The sequence below is a fragment of the Ciconia boyciana genome, chromosome 2 (genome assembly GCF_034638445.1).
Source record: "Ciconia boyciana chromosome 2, ASM3463844v1, whole genome shotgun sequence".
In the NCBI taxonomy this organism is placed as follows: domain Eukaryota; kingdom Metazoa; phylum Chordata; class Aves; order Ciconiiformes; family Ciconiidae; genus Ciconia; species Ciconia boyciana.
In genome coordinates, this window is record NC_132935.1 from 161486695 (window position 1) to 161507145 (window position 20451).

At 44.8% G+C, this 20451-nt stretch overlaps 1 protein-coding gene across 2 annotated transcripts in view; it reads left to right on the forward strand.

The window, feature by feature from the left end:
* PRKAG2 (protein kinase AMP-activated non-catalytic subunit gamma 2) overlaps positions 1–20451 on the forward strand; it is a 230124-nt gene that overhangs the window by 92715 nt on the left and 116958 nt on the right. The window contains exon 1 of one of the 2 annotated variants that reach the window (XM_072854750.1): positions 15374–15479. The exons of the other annotated variant lie outside the window; for it this stretch is intronic. Within the exon in view, the coding sequence (XP_072710851.1) occupies positions 15374–15479 (106 nt within the window). Of the gene's footprint in view, positions 1–15373; positions 15480–20451 lie in introns of those variants that run through there. 2 annotated transcript variants of the gene reach the window in all.

Below are 20451 nucleotides of genomic sequence, written 5' to 3' on the forward strand. Positions count from 1 at the left end.
TGGCCTAAACTTGTTCAGGAGAGAGAACCTCAAAAATGAATCGCTGTGAACATTTAGATGAGCGGTTAGCTGAATTTTTTTCATCTTTTAGAAGAAAGTATTGCTCCTTCCAGTGAAGCTAATTAAAATGTGGCTTCTGCCCATGCAAAGATCAAATTCTGCTGTATTATGTGTATTTAAACACATATGATTTACTACATCTGACTTTCTCAGAGTGACACAGGGGAAGATTTGACCATTGGGCTCTGAACACAGGGGAACAATTTCCAGACTTGGGTGCCTGAAGTTAATAGCATAAATCCTTGCTGAGACACATAAGCTAGTTGACTTGGGGAAAAGAAGGACCTTCTTAACTAAAAAAAAAAAAAGAAAAAGAGAAGAAAAAGGAAATATTTTGGCTAATTTCAGCAATATTTGCTAGTCACCCCTATGAAGGTGGTGAGCAATAAGGAATAGTTTCCTGCTTGGGCATCTAAGTGTTGGGTTTTGTCCTTCAAAGCCAGAGGAAAGCCCTTACTTCCGATGCAATCAAAGGCCCTCTCATTGACAAAAGCCTAATTATGACCCTTCCCTCCTTAAAAACGTAAATAGTAAGTAATGAGGATTATCGCTGATCTGACATGTATGTTCCTGGCATTCACGGAAAGCTTTCAAGCAAATGTTGGGGATTAGCACAAACCAGTTTGTACAGCTGTCTAGATTTTGTTGAATCAGAAGCCTAGTCTGCAGAAAAATATGTGGATTATCAGCAAATTCTTACTAGTGGTAAGGGAAGACTGGCAGGGATAGATGTTCTGAATTTAGAGAAATGCTCAAAGCCATGGCTATGGGGTAACTGATACGGACTCCGCTGCAGTAGTTAGGAACATTTTTCTTTTTCCCTGGTTGTCTTTGTTGCAGAAACAAAGACCAAGAAAGAAACTGACATTTAGCATTTTTATTAATTACATTGATGTATTTAATTAATAGCCATTGCTTTGGTATTCCTTTGTGATGGGCCATAGTTCCTTCAGTTTTGCTTAACAGAAGTGGATTTATGCACTCATATTATCCAGACCATTGGAGCGAAGACTGTGTAAAAATCATCAGAGTATGAAAATGGAAAAAAAAATTACCATGTCTTATTTCTGCATGTTATATGGAGCATCTCCATGTAACATAGTAGTACATATCCATGTGGTCAGATAAACCTGAAAGACAAGATCGCCCTGGACTTGGGGTGGTGGTGGTGGGGTGGGGTGGAGCTTCTGTGCAAGGGAGACGTCATCAGGGTGGTTTCTGTCCCTGGTCCCATGGTGATGTTTTGCTTTTTCCTTTAACCACAGAGTTTAGGGGTGATGAAGGGAGGTGAAATCTCAGATTCTTTTTTTTTAGAGAGTAAGCCCTGGTGAGGACTCAAGGATGGTGGCTACTCTGGGATTGTCCCCAGCCACGGAGGATGGTGCTGGAGGAGCATGTGGCCATCACAGAGGGTGAAATTCAGAGTAAGGCACATTGTTACATGTGGCTGTGGCAGGGGCTGGAGGAGATCTGGGTGGCTGCAGCCACCTCAGTGACCCAGGAGAGTTTGTGCGGCACCGGGGGGCCACAAGTTAGAGGAGGGGGGGAGTGAAAACCCTTGGGAAACTGGCCTTAGGTCAGCTCTTTCTCCAACTGCAGTTTCTTGGCATGGGTTTCGTTAAGGCATGTCACTGCAATTAAATCACATTAAAGTCAAACAAGCTGATGATGAGCGCTGGTCAGAAGTCACACTGCTGTTAAACTGACCCATCATTTTGGGATGAGCTTTGAGGCAGAGTGGCTGGAGCTTGGTTTGGAGTAGCCAGAAGCCATCGTGGCAATCACAGGAAGCCCCCATAGTCTCTCCATTTGGAAAGCCAGGACATGGAGAGAGTGAACATTGTCGGTGGAGGGTCTTACAAAGCAGACAGCTGTGCTGCAGAATGGGAAACTTAAACCCGCTGCGTGCAGCTGCTTCCCTGGAGAGCCCAGCTACAAACCAAGGGAGCGGGAATGCCGATGAAGCGTGGACCTGCACCAGCTGTGCCGCACCTTTAGCCATAGTTTGGCTCTAGTTTAGTCGAGAGAGCCAAGAGAGGGTCCAGCTGCCCTGGGCTGGGGGTCTCACCTGTGCTTGGAAAAATAACTTGGAGACCATGGTCCTCAGGATTCACACCATTGTTTTAACTCGTTTATCAATTGGAAGGAGTTGGGAGGTTGTGGTACATGTTCTTGTTGGGTTCAAGCTTTATTTACTCTCTTGAAGTGATGCAGTCATGATGTTTAGTGTTACGCTATGTGGAATTTTTTGGAGGAGCACTTGCACGGAGCAGGAGATTATGCCCTTTGCTTCAGCATGGCTAAACCGAGTCACTCCCCAGTGCAGAAAGGCTCTGCGGGAATGGGGCACTGACATTTGGGATGGGATTGTTGAAAGAAATAGCTGGCTGCTTGCGTACTCAAAGCCTGTGACGTTATTAAGTAAATAAAACAAGTGGCACTAAAGAAAGCATCTGAACAGCACGTCATTTCCTTTGGAAAATAACCCTGCAGGGCACCAGGTGCTGCAGAGCACCAGGGTAACTATGCATCATTCCTTACTTAGGAACCATGTCAAGGACCAGACTGGAAAAATGATCTGTAGTGGATTTTTTAATTCTCTGTCATCTAGCTGCCAGGAAGAGGACTTTTGTGCTGTATTTTGTATATTCACTTTGGTCCTGTTTCTGTTTCTGCCTGAAGCTCTCTCTCAAGTCCTTCCAAATTCTTTACCATAAAAGATAATAAAACACTACAGCACTTCACTAACTGGCATCCAGAACTGTTTCTTCAAACACTAAGGCACAAGTCAGGTTGGGAGCAGGACAGCAGTAAGGGGAAAGACTGGGGAAAATTCGCTTCCCTTTGAGGTAGCTGGATTTTTGCCATCAGTGAAAACCTGGAATCCACCCACTGTAACAAAAAATTAGCAGGTACTTAATAATGCTTTTTTTTCCCAAGACTCCATGAATACCCACCGGTAATGATTTACTGCAAGAACTCCTGAAAAGCAATGTTAAATCTTGCTGCCTTCTGCTTTGGAGGTCATGGAGAGATGGCTGAGCGAACCTCGGCAGTGGCAAATGCAAAGCATGATTACTGTCATTGGGCCACAGTAAAGAAGGAGCCAAGTCTTAATCACATAAACAGATTCTCATATACTTTCCCCATGCTATTTTATAAAGTGCTTATATAACTGAAAAGATTAACCTTGGAAAAAGAAGGCTAGAAAAATATTTTGATGGCTTCTTATTTATGGCTTTACTGCGGTCGAGGAATTACTTTGCATTTTATAAAGCCAAAAAGTGGGGGAGGAGAGAGGAGGAGGGATCTGAATTAGGAGAGATATTTGCACGGCTCTCAGAATATTAAAGAAAAACTAAAATCCCGTGGAGGTACCGCTGTCAAATGCAGACATGCAGGCAAATCCTAGACTGGAGTGGGACTCAGTATCCAGGTAATGTCAACATTTTTTGTTAAGCTACTGCCAGCGCCGCTGACAGCTTCTGCCACTTTATGGTCACATTAAAAAAAGAAAATGCCTGACGTCACTGAAGTTCTTGGAAATTAATTTCTCATCCATCCAGCAGATGCAAGGTTCAGCAACACAGGGCACATGCACATCTTGCCAAAATTCAGAGGGAAAAAACCTTTGATGAGTTCATGGCTGGGAAGGTGTGTGGTTCCTTGCTTCTCTCTAAACCTGGCACTTCGTTCCCCCCAAAGTTTCTTATCCTCTCCCTTGGACACAGATACTGTGCAGTAGGGAATGGATCACATTTGATTAAGCCATTTATAAGCAACTTCTGCTGCCGCACTATAGTTTGCAGGATTAGAGCAGCCCTTTGCTGTGCTAAGAAAGCCTCCACCTCTTATTTCCTAGTGCTTTTTGCATGGTGCAAAAGCCAAGTGGCTAAATGAGGTTAGGAACTTCATTAGTACGCTAATAATGTTAATAAATGAAGGGAAAAAAGCCCTTGCATTTGCAGTCTTACAGCGGTAAGGTGGGACAGATGGGCACAGAATACGTACAGCCCAATGGGCTCAGCACCGCAAGGCTATAGGGGCCGTGCTGCAGGGTAGGTAAAGAAAGGACACCAGTTTGCTGTGTCCACTTACTGAAATGCAAGTATTTTTGCGCTAGAAGTGTTAATACAGTGGAGCTGAACCTTTTCTTGGAGCTGAGAAGTTAAAACTGTGTTGAGGAGCCAGCCTCATTCTTCGCTGTGGACCAGCACAGGGAGCACTGACCACTCCCCAGGCACAGCTGCACGTTTTGTGCTCTTGGAGCAAAAGCAACACCTTGGCAAGCGCCTTGTGACAGCGACAAAGAACAGGTTGGTAAGACACACAGAGCTGCCCAATCATTAAGGTCAAGTAACAGAAAAACCCACTAAAACTTGTTGCTAAACATGAAGATGTTTAGCTCACTGCTCGCTAAGTAGCTAAGCACATTAGGAGGAGATGCAGGGGGAGCTGCTAAGCTGCTGGAAGTCCTTTGGACTCTACTGATGCCCCACATCTTCCCTCCCACGCCGGATTTGTGCAGGCTGTGATGTGGCAGGTTTGTGCCAGCAAGGAGGGTAAAGGCTGGGGCAGGAGCATCTGCCCCTGCTCCTAGCTCCCCCAGAGCTTTGTGCGTGACCCGGAGCAGATCTTCTCCAGGTTTTGTTGAAGTTTAATTAATTACTGTAGTTTAAGAGTGTGAATTTTGTAGCAGGTGACTGTAAATAGGGAGGGCTGCAGGGTGCAGGGGGAATTTGAAGGGACTGGTTTAGGCTGGTGATGCTACGGGCTGTGATTCAAACTAAAGACCGACAGGACCTTCCTTGTCAGTGCCACGCTTGATGCAGGAGCTCGTGTTACATCTTTTAACATGTTGTGCAGGAAAAAAAACCACTCGGAAATTAATATAAAGACTTCTTGAGAAGCTCAGTTTTGCTGGCAATGAGCCTGGGTTTTGCTACTGAGGCCGGTGGGAGTTTGGTCTCTTGGGCTGGGGGTTGATGCTCTCCACCCTGCACTTGCATTGCCCCACTCCAAGCAATTCCTGAAAACACGGGGATTTTGCTGTTTGCCTTTGAACACATAGGCTTGTAATGGATGTAGACAGCATATAAACGAGAGGGAAAGCCAGAAACCTGTGGCCACTGTAAATATCCACTTCACCTGCTGTAGGTCTTTCTTGAAGATTTTTAATTATCTTTCTGGTTAATAGGGGTAGAAAAGGGATTGGTCTAAGCATGAGACTCTTGCAGTACACACAGCATCTGAAGACGGCTTTTCACGTGAAGCTTTCACAGAGATGATATGAGTTATCCCTGGTCATGCAGTGGCCTGGTAGCAGAGCTGAGAATAAGACCAAAGTCTCTAAACTCCTTACTGAGCCCCATTTCAGTGTTCCTTCCTCCCCTCCTCTGCCCTATTGGTATTCTATTATGACTGGAAGCAACCTGTCTGGTTTACAGGAATATGTAGCTTGGAGCAATAATTTCTGTTCATGTCTATTAGCACAGAGGTTTTAATATTTTTTGCTGCAGTGACATACTTGCAAATAAGATGACTGTCAGACTTGCCAGGCCTTATTGCTAGCTGCCAAGGTGATGATGGAGTACTTTTTTCCATAAATATGTATTATGTAATAATGACAAAAGCATTCCATCTGTAACACTGATAGGTTTTTGCAGGCTGTTTTGGGCAACCTTGACTCTGAGAGCCAGAATTGCACCAGGCTGCATTAGGGAAAGCTCATAGGACTGTGTTGGAAACGTGCCCCTGAAAACGTCAACACCCGAGTGAAGGACTAAGGATGCAGGATGCTTTTGGGGCAGACCAAGAAATTCAAGAGTTGGGCTTTGTGCTGCTGCATATATCCAGAGCTCTGTAACCATAACACTGAGTTTCTGCTTTGATTCTTGATGTGGAATTTAAACTGATTAATGATGTTAGAGCTACCTGGGAGAGTGCCTTCTGCTTTAAGCACTGAAGCCACTGCAAGCTGATGACTTTTGACAAGATTTGGGAATCTCATGGCACTGTACAACAAGTTGTGGTCATCTGTGATACTAGTTTAGATCATTTTCAAATGATTTTACAAGGCCAAGACATTGCTAAGCTAAGTCACCACTAGAAGAGATTTCCTGGTTCCAGAAGTCTCTCCTAAATTTGAGGCTTGATGTGTTTTGAGGAAGTGAACAGGGAAAGATACTGGCTGCAAATTAAGTGTCGGCCTGAGAACTGTGTCAAGCTGGAATGTGCCTGAGCACTGGTACCCGCCCGCTGATTCACAAGGGCATCCTAAAATCTAAATAACCAAGGAAGTGTTGCGCAAGGAGTTACCGTGATGTTGCCTCTTCCCCACTCTGTCTCTGGCTTTCAGGCAGTCCCCCCGAGGACACAGTTGAAAGCCTTTTCAGTCTGCCTTTATCATTAGCTGTTGTGAAAAGGTTTCAGACTATTTTTTCTCCTGCCAGGTATTGTGTGTGCAGACTGGCAGGGTTGGCTTTTCCAGGAATATTCTCTTACTGCCTTGTAGCTCCCAGGTTTCCAGCCTTTCTGTCATCTAGTCATAAAGACTCAAAAAGCTTTCTCTAGTTCATGTCTGCGATGGTCCCAGCCAACCCACTGAGATTTTTCACACAATCCTAAATATAACAACTCTGAACTTTACAGTGCTTGGTGTTTTCACTTGCACAGTGAATGAACAGGGAACTTTTTACCACCCAAGCTGTCCCACGCTGTCTCTTGATTCACTCCCACCACAGGCTTGTGGTTCCTACAGTCGCAGCAGCTTCCCAGCTGGATGCCATGGATGTGTCGGATTCTTTTTTCCAAGTTACCTGTCTGCCACGAATTGATAGAATCATCAAGAAATGGAAAATATTGGGGCTTGGATGGTTTCTAGCTCATTGTAGACAGTAAAACAATGCCAGCTTTCCCTTACATGTCCACTGTCTTGGTCTTTGTCCCATCTGTACCCTGGCAGACTGCTAAGGTACCTCTGTTACCATCTCAGTAAGCTGCAGGGTCTGTCTTTCTCACTGTGCTTTCATCTCTCTTAAAAAGCCAGGAAAGTTTCTTTTGCTAACAAAATTTCTGTGTTTGATCTGGGTGCAAAAAATCTCAAAAAACCCCCCAAAAACCAAAAAAACAACCTGGAAAGAGAAAACAGAAGGATTTTGAGTGATTTCTCTTCCAGACCTCATGTATGTAATAACAAATGTTTCCTCGTCTATGCTCCCATCTGCTCTGGCAGATCTTCCGTAATCTGGGCGACTAATTCTAGTAATCTCTTTGGAGGTGGGGCCTGTGAGACAGCCACCTCAGGCACACAGTGGTTTAACGCAGTGTGAACAATATGTCCTGTTCTCGGAATGGAAGGAGCAGAGCCGCTGAGTCCAACAGACCTCCATCTTGTTCTGTTCCTCGCTGGCCTCTTGCCAGCCTGCTGCACAGGGACTTATGGAAAGTCACTTCTCCCTGTGCAAAGAAGCTACAAACCATGGTGCTTACCTCCCTTCTGCTGAAGATGAAAAGGTGCTATATGAGATCTAGCTGGTGATGGTTCCCGAGATGTTTATCTTGGGAAGTTAACAGAGCTGATTTGCCAGTTGTTCAATTATTATGACATTAAAGTATGCAATGTACTTGGGTTTCTTCCTTTGCTTACAACTAACGATGCTTCAGAATCATTAATTCGTAGGAAAAGTAAGGGTAGAAAATGAAGATAGATCTTGGGGGGTTTTTTGTGCGTGTTTTTGGGGTTTTTTTTAAATCCCTTGTATTGTTCCTTAACCACCAGATAAAGGTCTACTGTATTTGCTAGGGGTGGCTTGAACAAATAGACCAAGGGAGCTGGCTGCAATGCAAAGAGGCTGTGCAGGGGGTTGGATTTCAGTGCAGTCCCTGTCTGCACACGGTGGATTCCTCCCTTTCTATTGTAATCCTCTTGCTGGAGCAATCCCACTTGTAATGACAATGCAGTGTTGGGTGATCCTTTAGGAATTTCCTCTCTTGGCATTGCGCCTGTGTTTAGTTCATCGGATTGAGATCCAGTCCTGTGCAATGTCCTTAGTCATTCATGTAAACATACTGTTGGTGGCTATATAATAAGTAGTTAAAGCCCTTCCTATGGATACCCCAGCAAGTCATCGGGATTTTGTGAGCTTTGAGTTTGAGTTCAATGAACAATTCAGCTCACCCCTGGTCTAATGCTACAAGACCCTGCTTTCACTGTCAACAAAACAACTTTTGCAGTAGTTCATGGAAAATGTCCGTTCTGTGTAAACACCTGCATTAGATACCCCTAAAGGTAACCTGAATGTAGGCCTCAGGCTCTCCTGCACCATCACGGCAGCTGAGAGCAGGAGATGCACAAGTATGCAAACTCCTTCGTCCTTGAGCTTTGGCAGACTTGAGGTTAGGAGTTCACGGGGAATGGTTCCTTCCTCTGGAAGTTGCTGCTCTCTTGCAGCTGAACCAAACGAGGTCCTTCTTTCATCACCGAAGAAGAGGAGAGTCATCAGTGAAGTTGCTGGAGCCAGGAATGAGAAAGGCTTCTCAAGCGTTAGCTAAGGATTTAGCTTTCAAGGTGTGGTTCAATTTTCTCTTCAGTCAGCATTTCTGTGTTGTCTCACATGTCTAATAGGATGCTGCTGACCACTGTCTCTAATTTTATGTGTATAATATATAGCACATATGTCTTTATTATACCCACTGTGGGATAGGAATGGGTCATTTGTGGGATGACTGTCAACCGCCACATTGCACTATTGGCATTTTTTATTGTTAGGGAACACTTAAGAATATTTTCAACCAAAAAAGCCAGATAATAATAATACCTAAGCCAGGAGAAGAGGCTTTTTGTTGTCTTATTTTGTGCATAAGCAAATTTCTTGGCTTTTGCTGTCAGATTCGTCTGCTTATTGTGGGGAGCAGAGGGATACAGAACTTGAAATTACTTTGTAATCTCATCATCGCGCCTTGATTTTAGGATGAGGGCGTTGCTTCCAACATGCATGTTTGTCACTAAAGTTGTATTTTGTGATAACCGTGCCAGCATGAATGTTAAAACTGTAGTAAATATGTGTGAAGCTGTTATACTCCTAATGCTCCTACTAGCTTATGAATTGCAAATGTATGGCTGTGCAACGAAGGATGCTTGCTGGGTTTGTATAGGGTTCACATCTGAGGACAGCTGAGGGTTGGTGCAAACCATTGCTAATTCAGTCAGTTTTCCTCTTCTCTCCAAATAAATCTCCTAAGGCAGAATCAGTGGAGGACTGTATTTCTGTGGAGTTGTGGTGCTCTGATTTTTAGTCTCTTGTGTTTTGGGGTGTTCACTATAGGATAGTGGTATGAATTTCACTCTTCAGGTACTGGCCATCCCTAATGTATCACTTTCTTGGAGTCATTTCTGGCTTTATTCATTTGCTGCCATTCACTTTGCAACTCATTCAGTGGTGGTTGAAAGACTAATTTAAACTGAAGGGGATATTTTGTTCAGCCCTACAATGCCCATTACAACTTTAACACCATTTAATCTGTTCCAATCCTGCATGAGAAGTGAGGAAGCAGGAGAGAAAGAAGAAAAAGAAAAGGATGAAAAGGAGATTTGTGATGTTCCAGTGAATCCTATCTCCTTCTCAAGGTTTTGTGGATGGATATGGCTAAAAGACTTGATAGAAGCAAGAAGAAAGAGAAGCAAGAAGGGATGAGAAAAGCACAAGTGGAAAAATACTTCTAAGGAACCTTATTGCCTCTACCATTTTTTTGTAAAAGTTACTGCTGAGATGTTTTCCTTTAGCTGAGAACTTATTAAATTTTAGGAGTTGTGTTGTCACACCAGACATCCTGTACTTGCTGGATCAAATACTGTTTTGCTGTTTTGAGCACAGCCAGATTGTGGCGTGTATAAGAACAGCTCCATTTTTCACATTACGAACTGAAATTGCTAAAGAAGTGAGTGCTGGAAACATATGCACCACAGTTTATTAGTAGGATGTGGGGAAATGATAAAACTATCATTTGGATAGGATCATAGTCATCAGTCCCAGCTTATCGGTCTTTTGGGGTAGGTGCTCTGAGCCTGAAATACACTGTTTTTCTTACTAGAAATCACCAATATGCCAACGCTACCATCGCCGTTACTCCTATTCCTGCTGGTTCATATTATAACTCTGGAAAGGTAGGATAGAAAAACATCACAAAGACGCCAGGATGTAATTTAAAAGTAATTTACCAAGAGTTCTGGGGAATCTAGTGTGCACCTTTGGGACTGCTAAAAAGAAGTAAAATTAAACTTTCGGATTTTTCAAAACCAATTTAGTGCCAGCCTGACAGCTTCAGAGATTGAAATCTTTCTTAATGCACAGTGAAAGCAGCATGAAGTATTATAAAAAAGGGGATAAAGACAAAAACTCATTACAGTGAAACACTTGGTTATGATTATGGGAAGTAATTGAGCCCAGCTTGGAGTCATAAACTTGCAGTTCTTTTATGGGGTGTGAGCTGGACTTGGACCAGATGGAGAAAGTGGTAGTTTGTATTTCCCTTTACCAACGCAGGCTGCATGCTCTGTTCAACTACCCTGCAAATGGTGTTCAGGCAGAACAGGCTTTTTGTTATTGTGCATTGCATCACTTGTAGTCTTGAGCAGGTTTTTTTTAGAGCAACGATCTCTTTTACATATTTATTTGCATGTTATTTTGAAATATTTTCCAAGTTTGCTATTTATATGAAATACGGTTGCAGTTAAAACCAGTCTGGTGTTGTGAGGCTTGTAAGCATGTCCCGGCCACTGACCATGATAAAAAATGTTTAATTTTGCCAACATCAGTCTGTAGAATTGAGAAGAGAAATTTAGAAAAATTCCAGTTTAGGAAAATTTTTAAGCCGAACAAGGCAGAGAAAAGTTATCCATGTAGAAATGCAAACATGATTCATCCTTTACCTTTCTAAGAATGGATCTGAACTTTATTTCTTTGAGCAATGACAAATACAGAGGGAATTTTGAACAAGGAAATTCTCAGCAATGAGGAACAGGAAATATTTGGTTTTGCTGATTTGCAGTCAGAAGCCACTTGAAGCATTAATTTTCATGAAGGGGATACATATTCTTTTTAGCCTTCCTGGTTTGTGCTAAATAAGCTCTTAAATTTCAAGGAGGAAAGTGTTTTTTCCATTTTCATACCAGAATAAACCCTGATAGGACTAACTGGTCCCCATTGCCTGCCCCACACTCTGCTGCTGCATTTGTGTATCAGGTTAAAGCTCCTATTAAAAAGGCAAGTGAGGAAACAGTTCAAAATATCAGCATTTAAAGTACTTTCACCACGGTACAGAGAGAGGGATGAATCAGTTTGTGTTTCAGAACTCTGACGTCTGCGTCAGACACCCCATGATGGGTGCGCTTGGTTGGTGCAATGGCATTTTCCATGTTTCCTATCTGGAGACCAAATCTGAACACTCAACCCCCAATTCTACGTCATAGAACAAATCTTCGCATTGCATCCAGAGAAAGGAACATTTTTGTTAAGTTTGTGCCTGAAGAGTCACGTTAAATCACTGGGGGGAGGTACAAAAGGTGCTTTTATCCTGAGAGATGGAGAACTGAAAAGCAAGATGCATTGAGAAGAGGGAGCCCAGCCACTGCTGGGGCTTTTTTGGGTTGGATTGGAGATGACTCCTGCCATGAAACCCCTCTCCCTATGTGGCCCTGTGAATTAGTGAAAAATGTAGCAGAAAGAGGTTTATCTTCTCTACTTTGTGTGCTCCAGCCTCCCTTTTAAAACAAAACAAAACAAAACAGGTAGTTTAAGGGGGTGGAGGGCTGAGACGAGCAGGGGAGGACATTGCTGGGTGGGTTCGGCACACAGGTGGCTGGTGGGCTAAAGGCAAGAATTGGTGTAAGGGAGATTTCCAGGAGATGTGGTCTTTTTATAGCTCTAGAGCCTTTTTTAGGCTCTTTTTTGGACTTGATGCTAGATCATCAAAGTAAAACTGTCAGAGAAACAGATGACTTGGTGCAAGAGGGTGGTGGGGCTGGAGGCAGGTTGGCAAGTTGTCAGCATAGAGGCTGCTCTAAGGCTATGAAATGGCTCAGGCCCTGCCAGCTTAGCAGATACAGCGGGACTAGGGAAGCATTTCACACATGAACACAAGTGTTTGTGTGCTCCTTCCCCCCACATAATTTTATTAAGCTCCCCAATGCTCGGTACCTCTTAGAGTGAGCCCACGTATGGTTTTTGGAAGGGGCGGTGTTATCCTTACGCAGCTCAAGAAACATAATATGCTATAACTAATTTGGGAGACTAAAGTAGCTTGACAAGAGTCCATTTCATGGTTGTTTGGAAGGGATTTGTGTTTTCAATCTCCAGAACATAGATGGCCCCAAAGGAGCTCTTTGAAGCCCAGCTTTTTATTATTAGTTTTATAAGATCCTTCCACTGGAATCATTAAGAAGATGTAGTACCTGGTGTAAATGTGCTAGTATCTGTTAGACCATTAGCTGTGGGAGACAAAATGATCATACTCAAAGTACTTAGTGCTTTTTTTAACAAATTACTGTGAAAGTCAGTTGTTAAACAGCGTTGTTTCATTTTCTGGTAGCTCTGTACAGAAACATTAGGGTCTTGCTGCTTTCCTTAATAAGGGGAAATGAGCCCTCCTGGTGCAATGGCCCTGCTTGAAAAGGTCATCAGCTACTATTTATCCTTGGCCTCTATCAAAAAGGGGGCTGTTTCCCTGCTGAAGCAATACCAATTCTTATCTCATTAAAAAGGGATTTAAATATTTTTGTTTCTGATGACGTGAAGTCATTCTCAGCAGTCCTCTGGCCACTGAAGAATGATGAATGCTTTCCTAAGGAGGGGAAACTTGAGGTCCAGATTGCATTGGTGTTGTAGGCAGCATTTCTTGTGTCTTTGGCTAAGTAAAGACTGGAAAGGGAACTGGATAACTGTCTTCAAATATGTCAAGGGCTGCTCTGGAGCAGAAGGGAACGATCTGTTCTCCATGTGCATGGTGAATAAGACAAGAAGCAGTAGGCTTAAACTGTGGCAAGGAAGATTCAGTTTTGCTATTGGGGAACTGTTTTTCAAATGGGAAGGACTGTGAAGGTCATGGTCTCACGGAAGTAGGTTGAGAGCTGGCCCATGACATGTGCTTATGGGGAGAGCCAGAGCTTGCCCCACTACAGCTACTGTGTCAGTCACGGTGGCATGAGCATGGCAGAATGAAGGGAAGGCACAGTGAAGATGAAGCTTGCAGAGGTAAATGTGGTGGTCACACAAGGCCAGATGGGGTGTGAAGAGCTTGACACTTCCTACAACAACGTTAAAACAAGTATTTAAGTTACACTGACACTTTCCCCTGCCAGTCCCTAAACACTTCTCATTGCTCCACCTGGTTCTCCTCTGCACTAGGTGAACAGTGAACCTCAAGGGAGGGGCTGGAGAAGCGGCTTTCATAAAGCATTGTACTGACAGGCTGTTTTATGCATAAGACTGTTATTTGGTGAAAAGCACTGGGATCTTCATATGCAGGGCTGAAACACGTGGCTGGGACCACAAAGATGGGGATAAAAGAAAGTAGGAGGACAAGTCCGGAAAGGAAAGGCTGGGAAGAGCCTTAAATTAATCATGGTGGTTCCTCACTTGGATCTCAGTGAGAGCCCTGTCTGGAAAATAATTGCCTAATAATTTGATTATTTTGGTCGCTAGGTGCCCTCTGTACTGTCTTCTTCCATGTTCTCCATAGGGTAGACTGAGAGAAGTCTCTGGTAGTTGAGGATGGCAGAGGAACCTGCTGTCATCTCTGCACCTTCACTCGGGGTCCCTGAAGTCCTGGCACATCCTTGCATTGATGCCTTGGCGACAGCCATCTTTCTGAAAGACCAGAATTTGCAAGAAATCTGTGTTTTGATAAAGGTCTTTTCTGCAGTATTCATGGCTGGATTTTATTTTTTTCCTTTCTAATGATATTAAGTCCCAGGACCAATAATGGGCACAAAGAAAAAGGCATGCTTCCTTGGAGAGGGCAAAGGTGCTATGACCTTTAATTCCTTCTAGGAATTAAAGAGATAAAGCGCTCATTACTCATATAGGGTTTGATTTTTGAAAGATCTGAGCCTCAGGTTCCAGTGATGTCTGGAGGAAAGGCTGGTGCTCTATGACTTTAAAAAAAGCTTTTGATTTCACAGAACATTTACTGTAATCTTAGGAAGGTTGGCTACGATAGTTTGACCATGCCTTGGTTCGTGCTTGCACCCCTTTCCAGCTGCTCAAGATCTAGCCCACGCTGCTCAACCCTTTCCTAAAATAAATGGCTCTAAATGTACAGACTCAGAGCCTAACATAATGTCGGGATGAGCAACAGCCCTGTGAATGTTTGTCTCATTGAAAAGACCACGAGGTGGATTTCAATTGTGTTACAAACAGCTATCCCGGGTGCCTTTTGCTTTGCAGACAGGAAATTTGAATGGAGCAATCTATGCAGAGCATATAGATATGTGTAGCATGGGGAGGGCACATCGCTAGAGAAAGTCCAGCCCATCGCTCCGGCTACGGTTTCCAGAAAGTATCAGCCTTCTTTTTATGAATTGGCAGAAGCTTGTTCCCATTAATCCATTAGTCATTAGTTGCGGAGGGCCAGGCGTTTCGGAGCTCATCAACATGCAGCTGGACTATGCTGTCGCTGTGAAGACCCAGCACACATGAATCAAAATAGTTGGGTGATGTCATGTCATGGTGCGAGTGTGCCCGGGACGCTTGCTGCCAGGAATTGTCTGTCCAGGGGTGGTTTCCTTTTACAGCCTTTTTAAAGAGTCATCATGCCGAGCTGCACATGACAATTCCCTTCAAGAGGGCTTGTGGCTCCTTTGCATAGTTAGTATTTTTTAAACGAGGGAGCTTATCAGGCAGTTCCTGACCTTTTCCGCATGAGCTGATCCGCTGGGAAACGTTGTTTTGGTCTCCGAAGCTTCTGACGGCTGACGGATAAGAGCTCCGTGGCTGCAAGCTGGGCAGACTTTGAACTTCTCCCTGTGTCCACAGATACTTGCAGGCGAGTTACTGTATGCTGGAATTAAGACTGGAAGCGCCTGGCGTGCGAGGTTTGGCAGCCTGCTGCGGAGCGGCTCTCCACAAAGACCACAACCAAGCGCCTCGGAGCCGAGCCGCCGGCGAGCTGGACTTTTTTTGCAGCCACACAGTCTTTCTGGAGCTTTATTTTCTTGCACCTGGGCGTTTGGTGTAAGTGGCACCTTGCCTTGCCCCTCGCACTGCTTTTTTTCTTCAATCCTGGGCATGACCGACAGCTGCTGCCGCGCGAGCGCATGTTGCAGCTCATGAAGCGTTTTGGTAGCTTTAGGGGGAGCAAGAAGAGAAAGGAGCAGTTCAAAAGCTCAGAGAGACGCCAGTCCGATCCTCGTGGCCTGTTCGGTAGGGACCCTCTGCATTACCCGTCTGAAAAGGAGGGACATTGGTCTTTGGGAGAGGGCAGTGAGTGGGGGATAGCGAATAATTGAGCAAGGATTTTGTGCTTCCCAATTTCATTGACTGAATTGTGCAGTTGTTGCATGCAGGTTCTTTATATGTTGGTTTGCACTGAAGATGAACATCTGAGCTGGCACGTGTAACACACACCAGATATAACCTTTAGGAAAAGAGTGATGGTACAGGAAGCTTTACAGTAAACGCTATGAAATACATTCAAAAGGGGCTGTTGACTAGTGTTACTTTAACTGAAGAATAGTAACCAAATGCAAAGTTAGGGCTAACACTGTATATTGAAAGATGGATTTTAAGTAGAGAAAAATTGCATATCAATCTGATAAGTAATGCGTTTTAAAACATATCTTTCTGATATTGCAGTTGCCAATACAATTGTGTTTGAGTTGCAATTAGGGACCGTTCTCCATTAATCAAAAGCTTTTCCTGGTCACTGAGTGTTAACTCTAGCACAGGTGCTGAGTCGTGTCTGTCAGAGAGTCTGTGTATCACGTAGGGATCAGCTGGCCAGGACACAAGGGGTATTCCAACAGGATCTGGATATATTTCTTAAGAATAGTGAAGAAATGTAATGTTTAATGCATTTCCTATATGGGCTAATGGTAGCTGTTTTACAACTCTGTGGTTCCCTGAAGACCATGAGTGCTGCTGAGAGATTCTGTCCTGTGACTAAGAGGTTTAAAACTGATGTTACACTGAATCAGCCGGATAAGGCACAGTTTAGAGAGGCTGACTCGTGCAACCGGTAGGCAAGGCTCTTTTTTACTCCGTTGGTCAGGAGTCACTGCATTAAATCCAGCAGCGTGACGAAGGTATGAGTTGTGCTGGACCATATGGATGGTGCGGAGAGATGCATACAGATTTAGTGATGGGGAGTTGCTGTTGATGGATGGGTGGCTGCCCAGAAAGCTTGGTTTTCTATTATTTAATGTTTTGCAATTTATTTTGTGTTCTGCATTCCCCTAAACCCTTCTGAGGGTTTCTGCTGGAGTGGTAGTAAGATCAAGGTGACGTAAATGAGGTATGACCCAGGTCTTTGGAGTTTCACAGTGTCAGCAAGATACACAAAGACAGGTAACAGAGTTTATGCAAGAAGAGGGGAAAATTTAGATTACAGATTGCCCAGATGTAAAATTTATTCCCAAATTTCTAATTAAAACCCCTAAATTCTCACCTAGGCAGAAACACATGTGCAATGTGTTGATTGAGTGATTAACGGCACTTTAAGCCATTAATTCACCCACTTCTTGTGGTTTCATCAATGAGATGGGAATAGCCAACACCTGCAAAAGGATTCACTGCTGGAAGCACCAAACATAGTGTTGCAAGTCTGCTTCCTCGAGTCTAACTCTAAACCCTGTCCTCATCTTCCTCCACGGAGAAAATAATTTGTCCTGCACCAAGAGTACTGGCTATATGGACTGTAATGTTTGTGACAGAGTTATAAAAAAAAGTTGAAAGTGTAACGCCAGAAATGCCAAAAAATGTGCTCCTCCTTATCCTCATTCCCATTAAGCCAGCTCCGTAGCCCGCTCCAGTGGTACACAGCAAGCATTAGGCAGAGTTTTCTGCACAGTATTTACTCTACAGACTTTGCAGATGCCATTCTTGTGAGAGCGTGACCAGGTCAGCTCCCTGCATTGTGAACAGAGAACTACCAAGTCACAAGAGTGGGAAAAAGCAAACGGGATGTGTCTGGGTTGCTGCCTTCCTCGGGTGCTCTGCTGTGGGGATTGCCTCTGCCATCCCAGAGGAGTCTGGATTCCTTTCGGGAAACAAGTTAACACACTTGCAAATGCTTTATTTTTCCCCCTAAAATGGTCTTAATTACTTGCAGGGAAATGTCAAAGCAAAAGCTTTGCATTATTTTCTAGATTTAATCTGTATCTCTGTAGCTATTAGGCCTTAATAAACACTTTCTGAGCAGCTCTCAAGGGAACCGCCGGCACTCAGCAGGTTTTATGATCAGTATTAGTGGCGTGCAGGAGTGTTGGTAGCAACCAGACTTGGTGGCTCATCAGGTTCGGTCACACGCTGGTGCATCCCATTTAGTTGCCGTCTGCCATCAGGGATGAGAAATGAATGACAGCAGTCCAACACGGGCTTTCCCACCCTGCTCTCCCAGAGTGGCCGTGCTGCCACTGCAGCCTCCCTGTTGCTGAATGAGCTCGGATTGTCTTCAGAAAAGGGATGGAAAAGGAAAGAAGAGTAAAAAATCCCCTGATGCCCCAGAAAGGAGTGCTCTGTCACCTGTACTAGTTGAATCTGGAATTTCTGATTTTTCTTGGCCATCTCTGTTAGCATTTTAAGGAAGAGTCCTCTGGTCGTTGTAATTAGGATTGGGCCAGCGCAGCTTCTCGTCTTCCCAGGGGTAGATACCACCAGGCCACTGCAACTAAAGTTATCAAGTAGTACATTCTGTGTATCAGTTGAGCCAAACCCCATCCTTCCTCTGCACCGAGGAAAAGGTTCACATCCTGGTAGAGAAGTGGAGGGTGGCATTGCCAAGGATGGGCATCTCTGTAATTCCCTGGTTTTGGAGCTTTACAGTCCTTTTATGCCAAGTGAACAGCAAGAGGAGACCTGAGTATGGCCAAACAGAAGCAGAGAGCACACAGAGAGGGGAAGGAAAAAAGCATGAATGAGCACCAGGAGCAAACAAGAGCAGGGAGAGCTGTGGGGAGAAGGCAGAGAGCCCGCAGCTTTGCTCCGGGAGAGGAGCAGCCAACAGAGAGACCTTAAAGCTTGAGCTATCCACCCAACAGCAGGGAAGCTGATTTATGCAATATGATTTTGGCAGGGCTGAGGACTGGGATTACCCAAAATTGCTCCAACTTCTGGATCACCACTGCAGAGTTTCCTCCTTCCTATTGCAGTTGCTGCTTGCCTGTGCAGGGTTGCTGGCAGCTTCTCTGCTTGCCAGCTCTTGCTGCAGCCCGGTGTGTTGTAAATAGATAGGCTCTGTGGCATTTCTGAAGGGGACAACTTTTTGGCCCCAGCAAGGCTAATTGCTCTGCCCTTTAAAGGACACCATCTATTCCGTGAAGGACTGAATGACACATCCAAAAGGTATAATGTTAAAAGTGTTTCTTCCCTACCCGAGCTATGAGTGCCCAGCGAAGGAAGCGCTCTGCAGCACATGTGGCTGCTGTGACCCCTGGCGCTGCCTTGTGCCCAGGCTTTTAGCCTCAAACGGCTCATTTTGGAGGCTTTTAGCTGCATGGAAATGCCCAGGAGCTTCTCTTTGCCCATGCTGCTCCTCCTGGGATTTGTTGCTGTGGATTTTAATCAGCAGGGGCCAAAGCTGAGCCCTGACAAGCCGGGTCCAAGGGGCTGCAAGCAAACCTCAGTGCTGCCGCTCGGCCCCTGACCTGTCCCTCCTCAGTAACTCTCGAGGACAATTTTCCTGCCAGCTGTTAGAATTAGGTGCAAATTAGGACTAAATTAGGAGTGAGCCTGCTGAATGACTCAGACCTCAATACATACAAGTACAAACATGCTTCAGCCCTACCATGTACATGAACCAGGTGGTCCCGCTGCAAAGAGCAGGGACTTGTCCGTGAGTCACTCCGTAACTTGCTGTAGCCAGGCTGGTGGCACTCAGTGCACATGTGTTACCTCGTGTCCCTGCTAACTGCCGTGGGATGGAGGGCTGCTGAGGCTCTTGAGCAGATCTGAGAGGTGCTGTATTTAGAGTATCTTTAAATACTCCAAGGGAAAATGTCTTCCCCTCTCAGTCAAAAACTCAAGGGGCTTCTTCCATAGCTTGCCAGAGTCCTTCCCAGACCCCTGGAGTTGGGGGTGAGTGTGGATCGTGTGTCAAGCGGAGAAATCATACTCTTCCTTCCCGACAGCGGAGATGTGGTGACTGGGTCAGTGATCACCACGTGGAGTTAACGTGCCATCGGATGCAACCAGCTCAGGCAGCAGTCCATGGGCAAGAACTTACACCAAACCAAAGAGCAGGCAGTTCACAACCTCTCCAAGTGCAAATGGAAACCTAGGGGATACTTCAGCCTGGCTCACATCACGATTTATTGGCACAAGCCGGGTTGCGGATAGTTGCACTGAGAACAGAGACAGAAAACGTGTGGGAGGAGGATGGAGAAGCGATCGCAAAAGGAGACAGGACTTGATCTCCTGCTCCTCCAGCCTGGGGAGCTGCAGCTCACCCAGTGCTTCGCCCCTAAGTGGGTGATGCTGCTTGTGGGATGACCGGAGCGGAGATATTTATTTTTCTCATTCTGGTGGGATGTTCCTGTTATGAGGCAGTGGGGGAAAAACCACAGTGAAAAAATTCCCGGAGAAATAAATGAGAGTGAGGGGGTCACTGCACATTCCAGTGGCTGCCGTAAACAAACTGGAAGAGCAAAATCCTGTTGCTCCTGAAAAGCAGCTTAAAACCACCAGCAGCAGAGACTGAGCATGAGAAACTGAGACCGCTTTGGTTTGTTAATGATTTTCTCTACTGGTTTTCACGCTCTGTTGAGCTGACAGTGATTTCAGAAAATGTGCAGCCCTGGCTGATCAGTACAGATTAATCTTGTACTACAGAGAGCTCCAAGGCCTAGAAGCTGTGAAATTTCTACGGTTTGTTGTCAGAAAGGAGAAAAGCGGTGACGAGCCTGATGAAATGTTTGAGACTTTTTATTTTGCCATTTTCTGCTTCCTTATAATCACTGTGCTGGTGCTTTCTGGCACATCCCAGCTTTGTACGCAGCTTTGAAGCATTCTGAATGGGGGGAAAAGGACTGTGCCCATGAAGCAATAGAATCAGCAAGGTATTTTCAAGCAGGTACCGGTAAATTCAGAGAGTAATAAAGCCCAGAAAACCTCCACTGATTTGGTGGAAGTTGAAATGGAGGTATATTGAGCAGAGTGCTTTGCCCTGGACTCTTCCCTT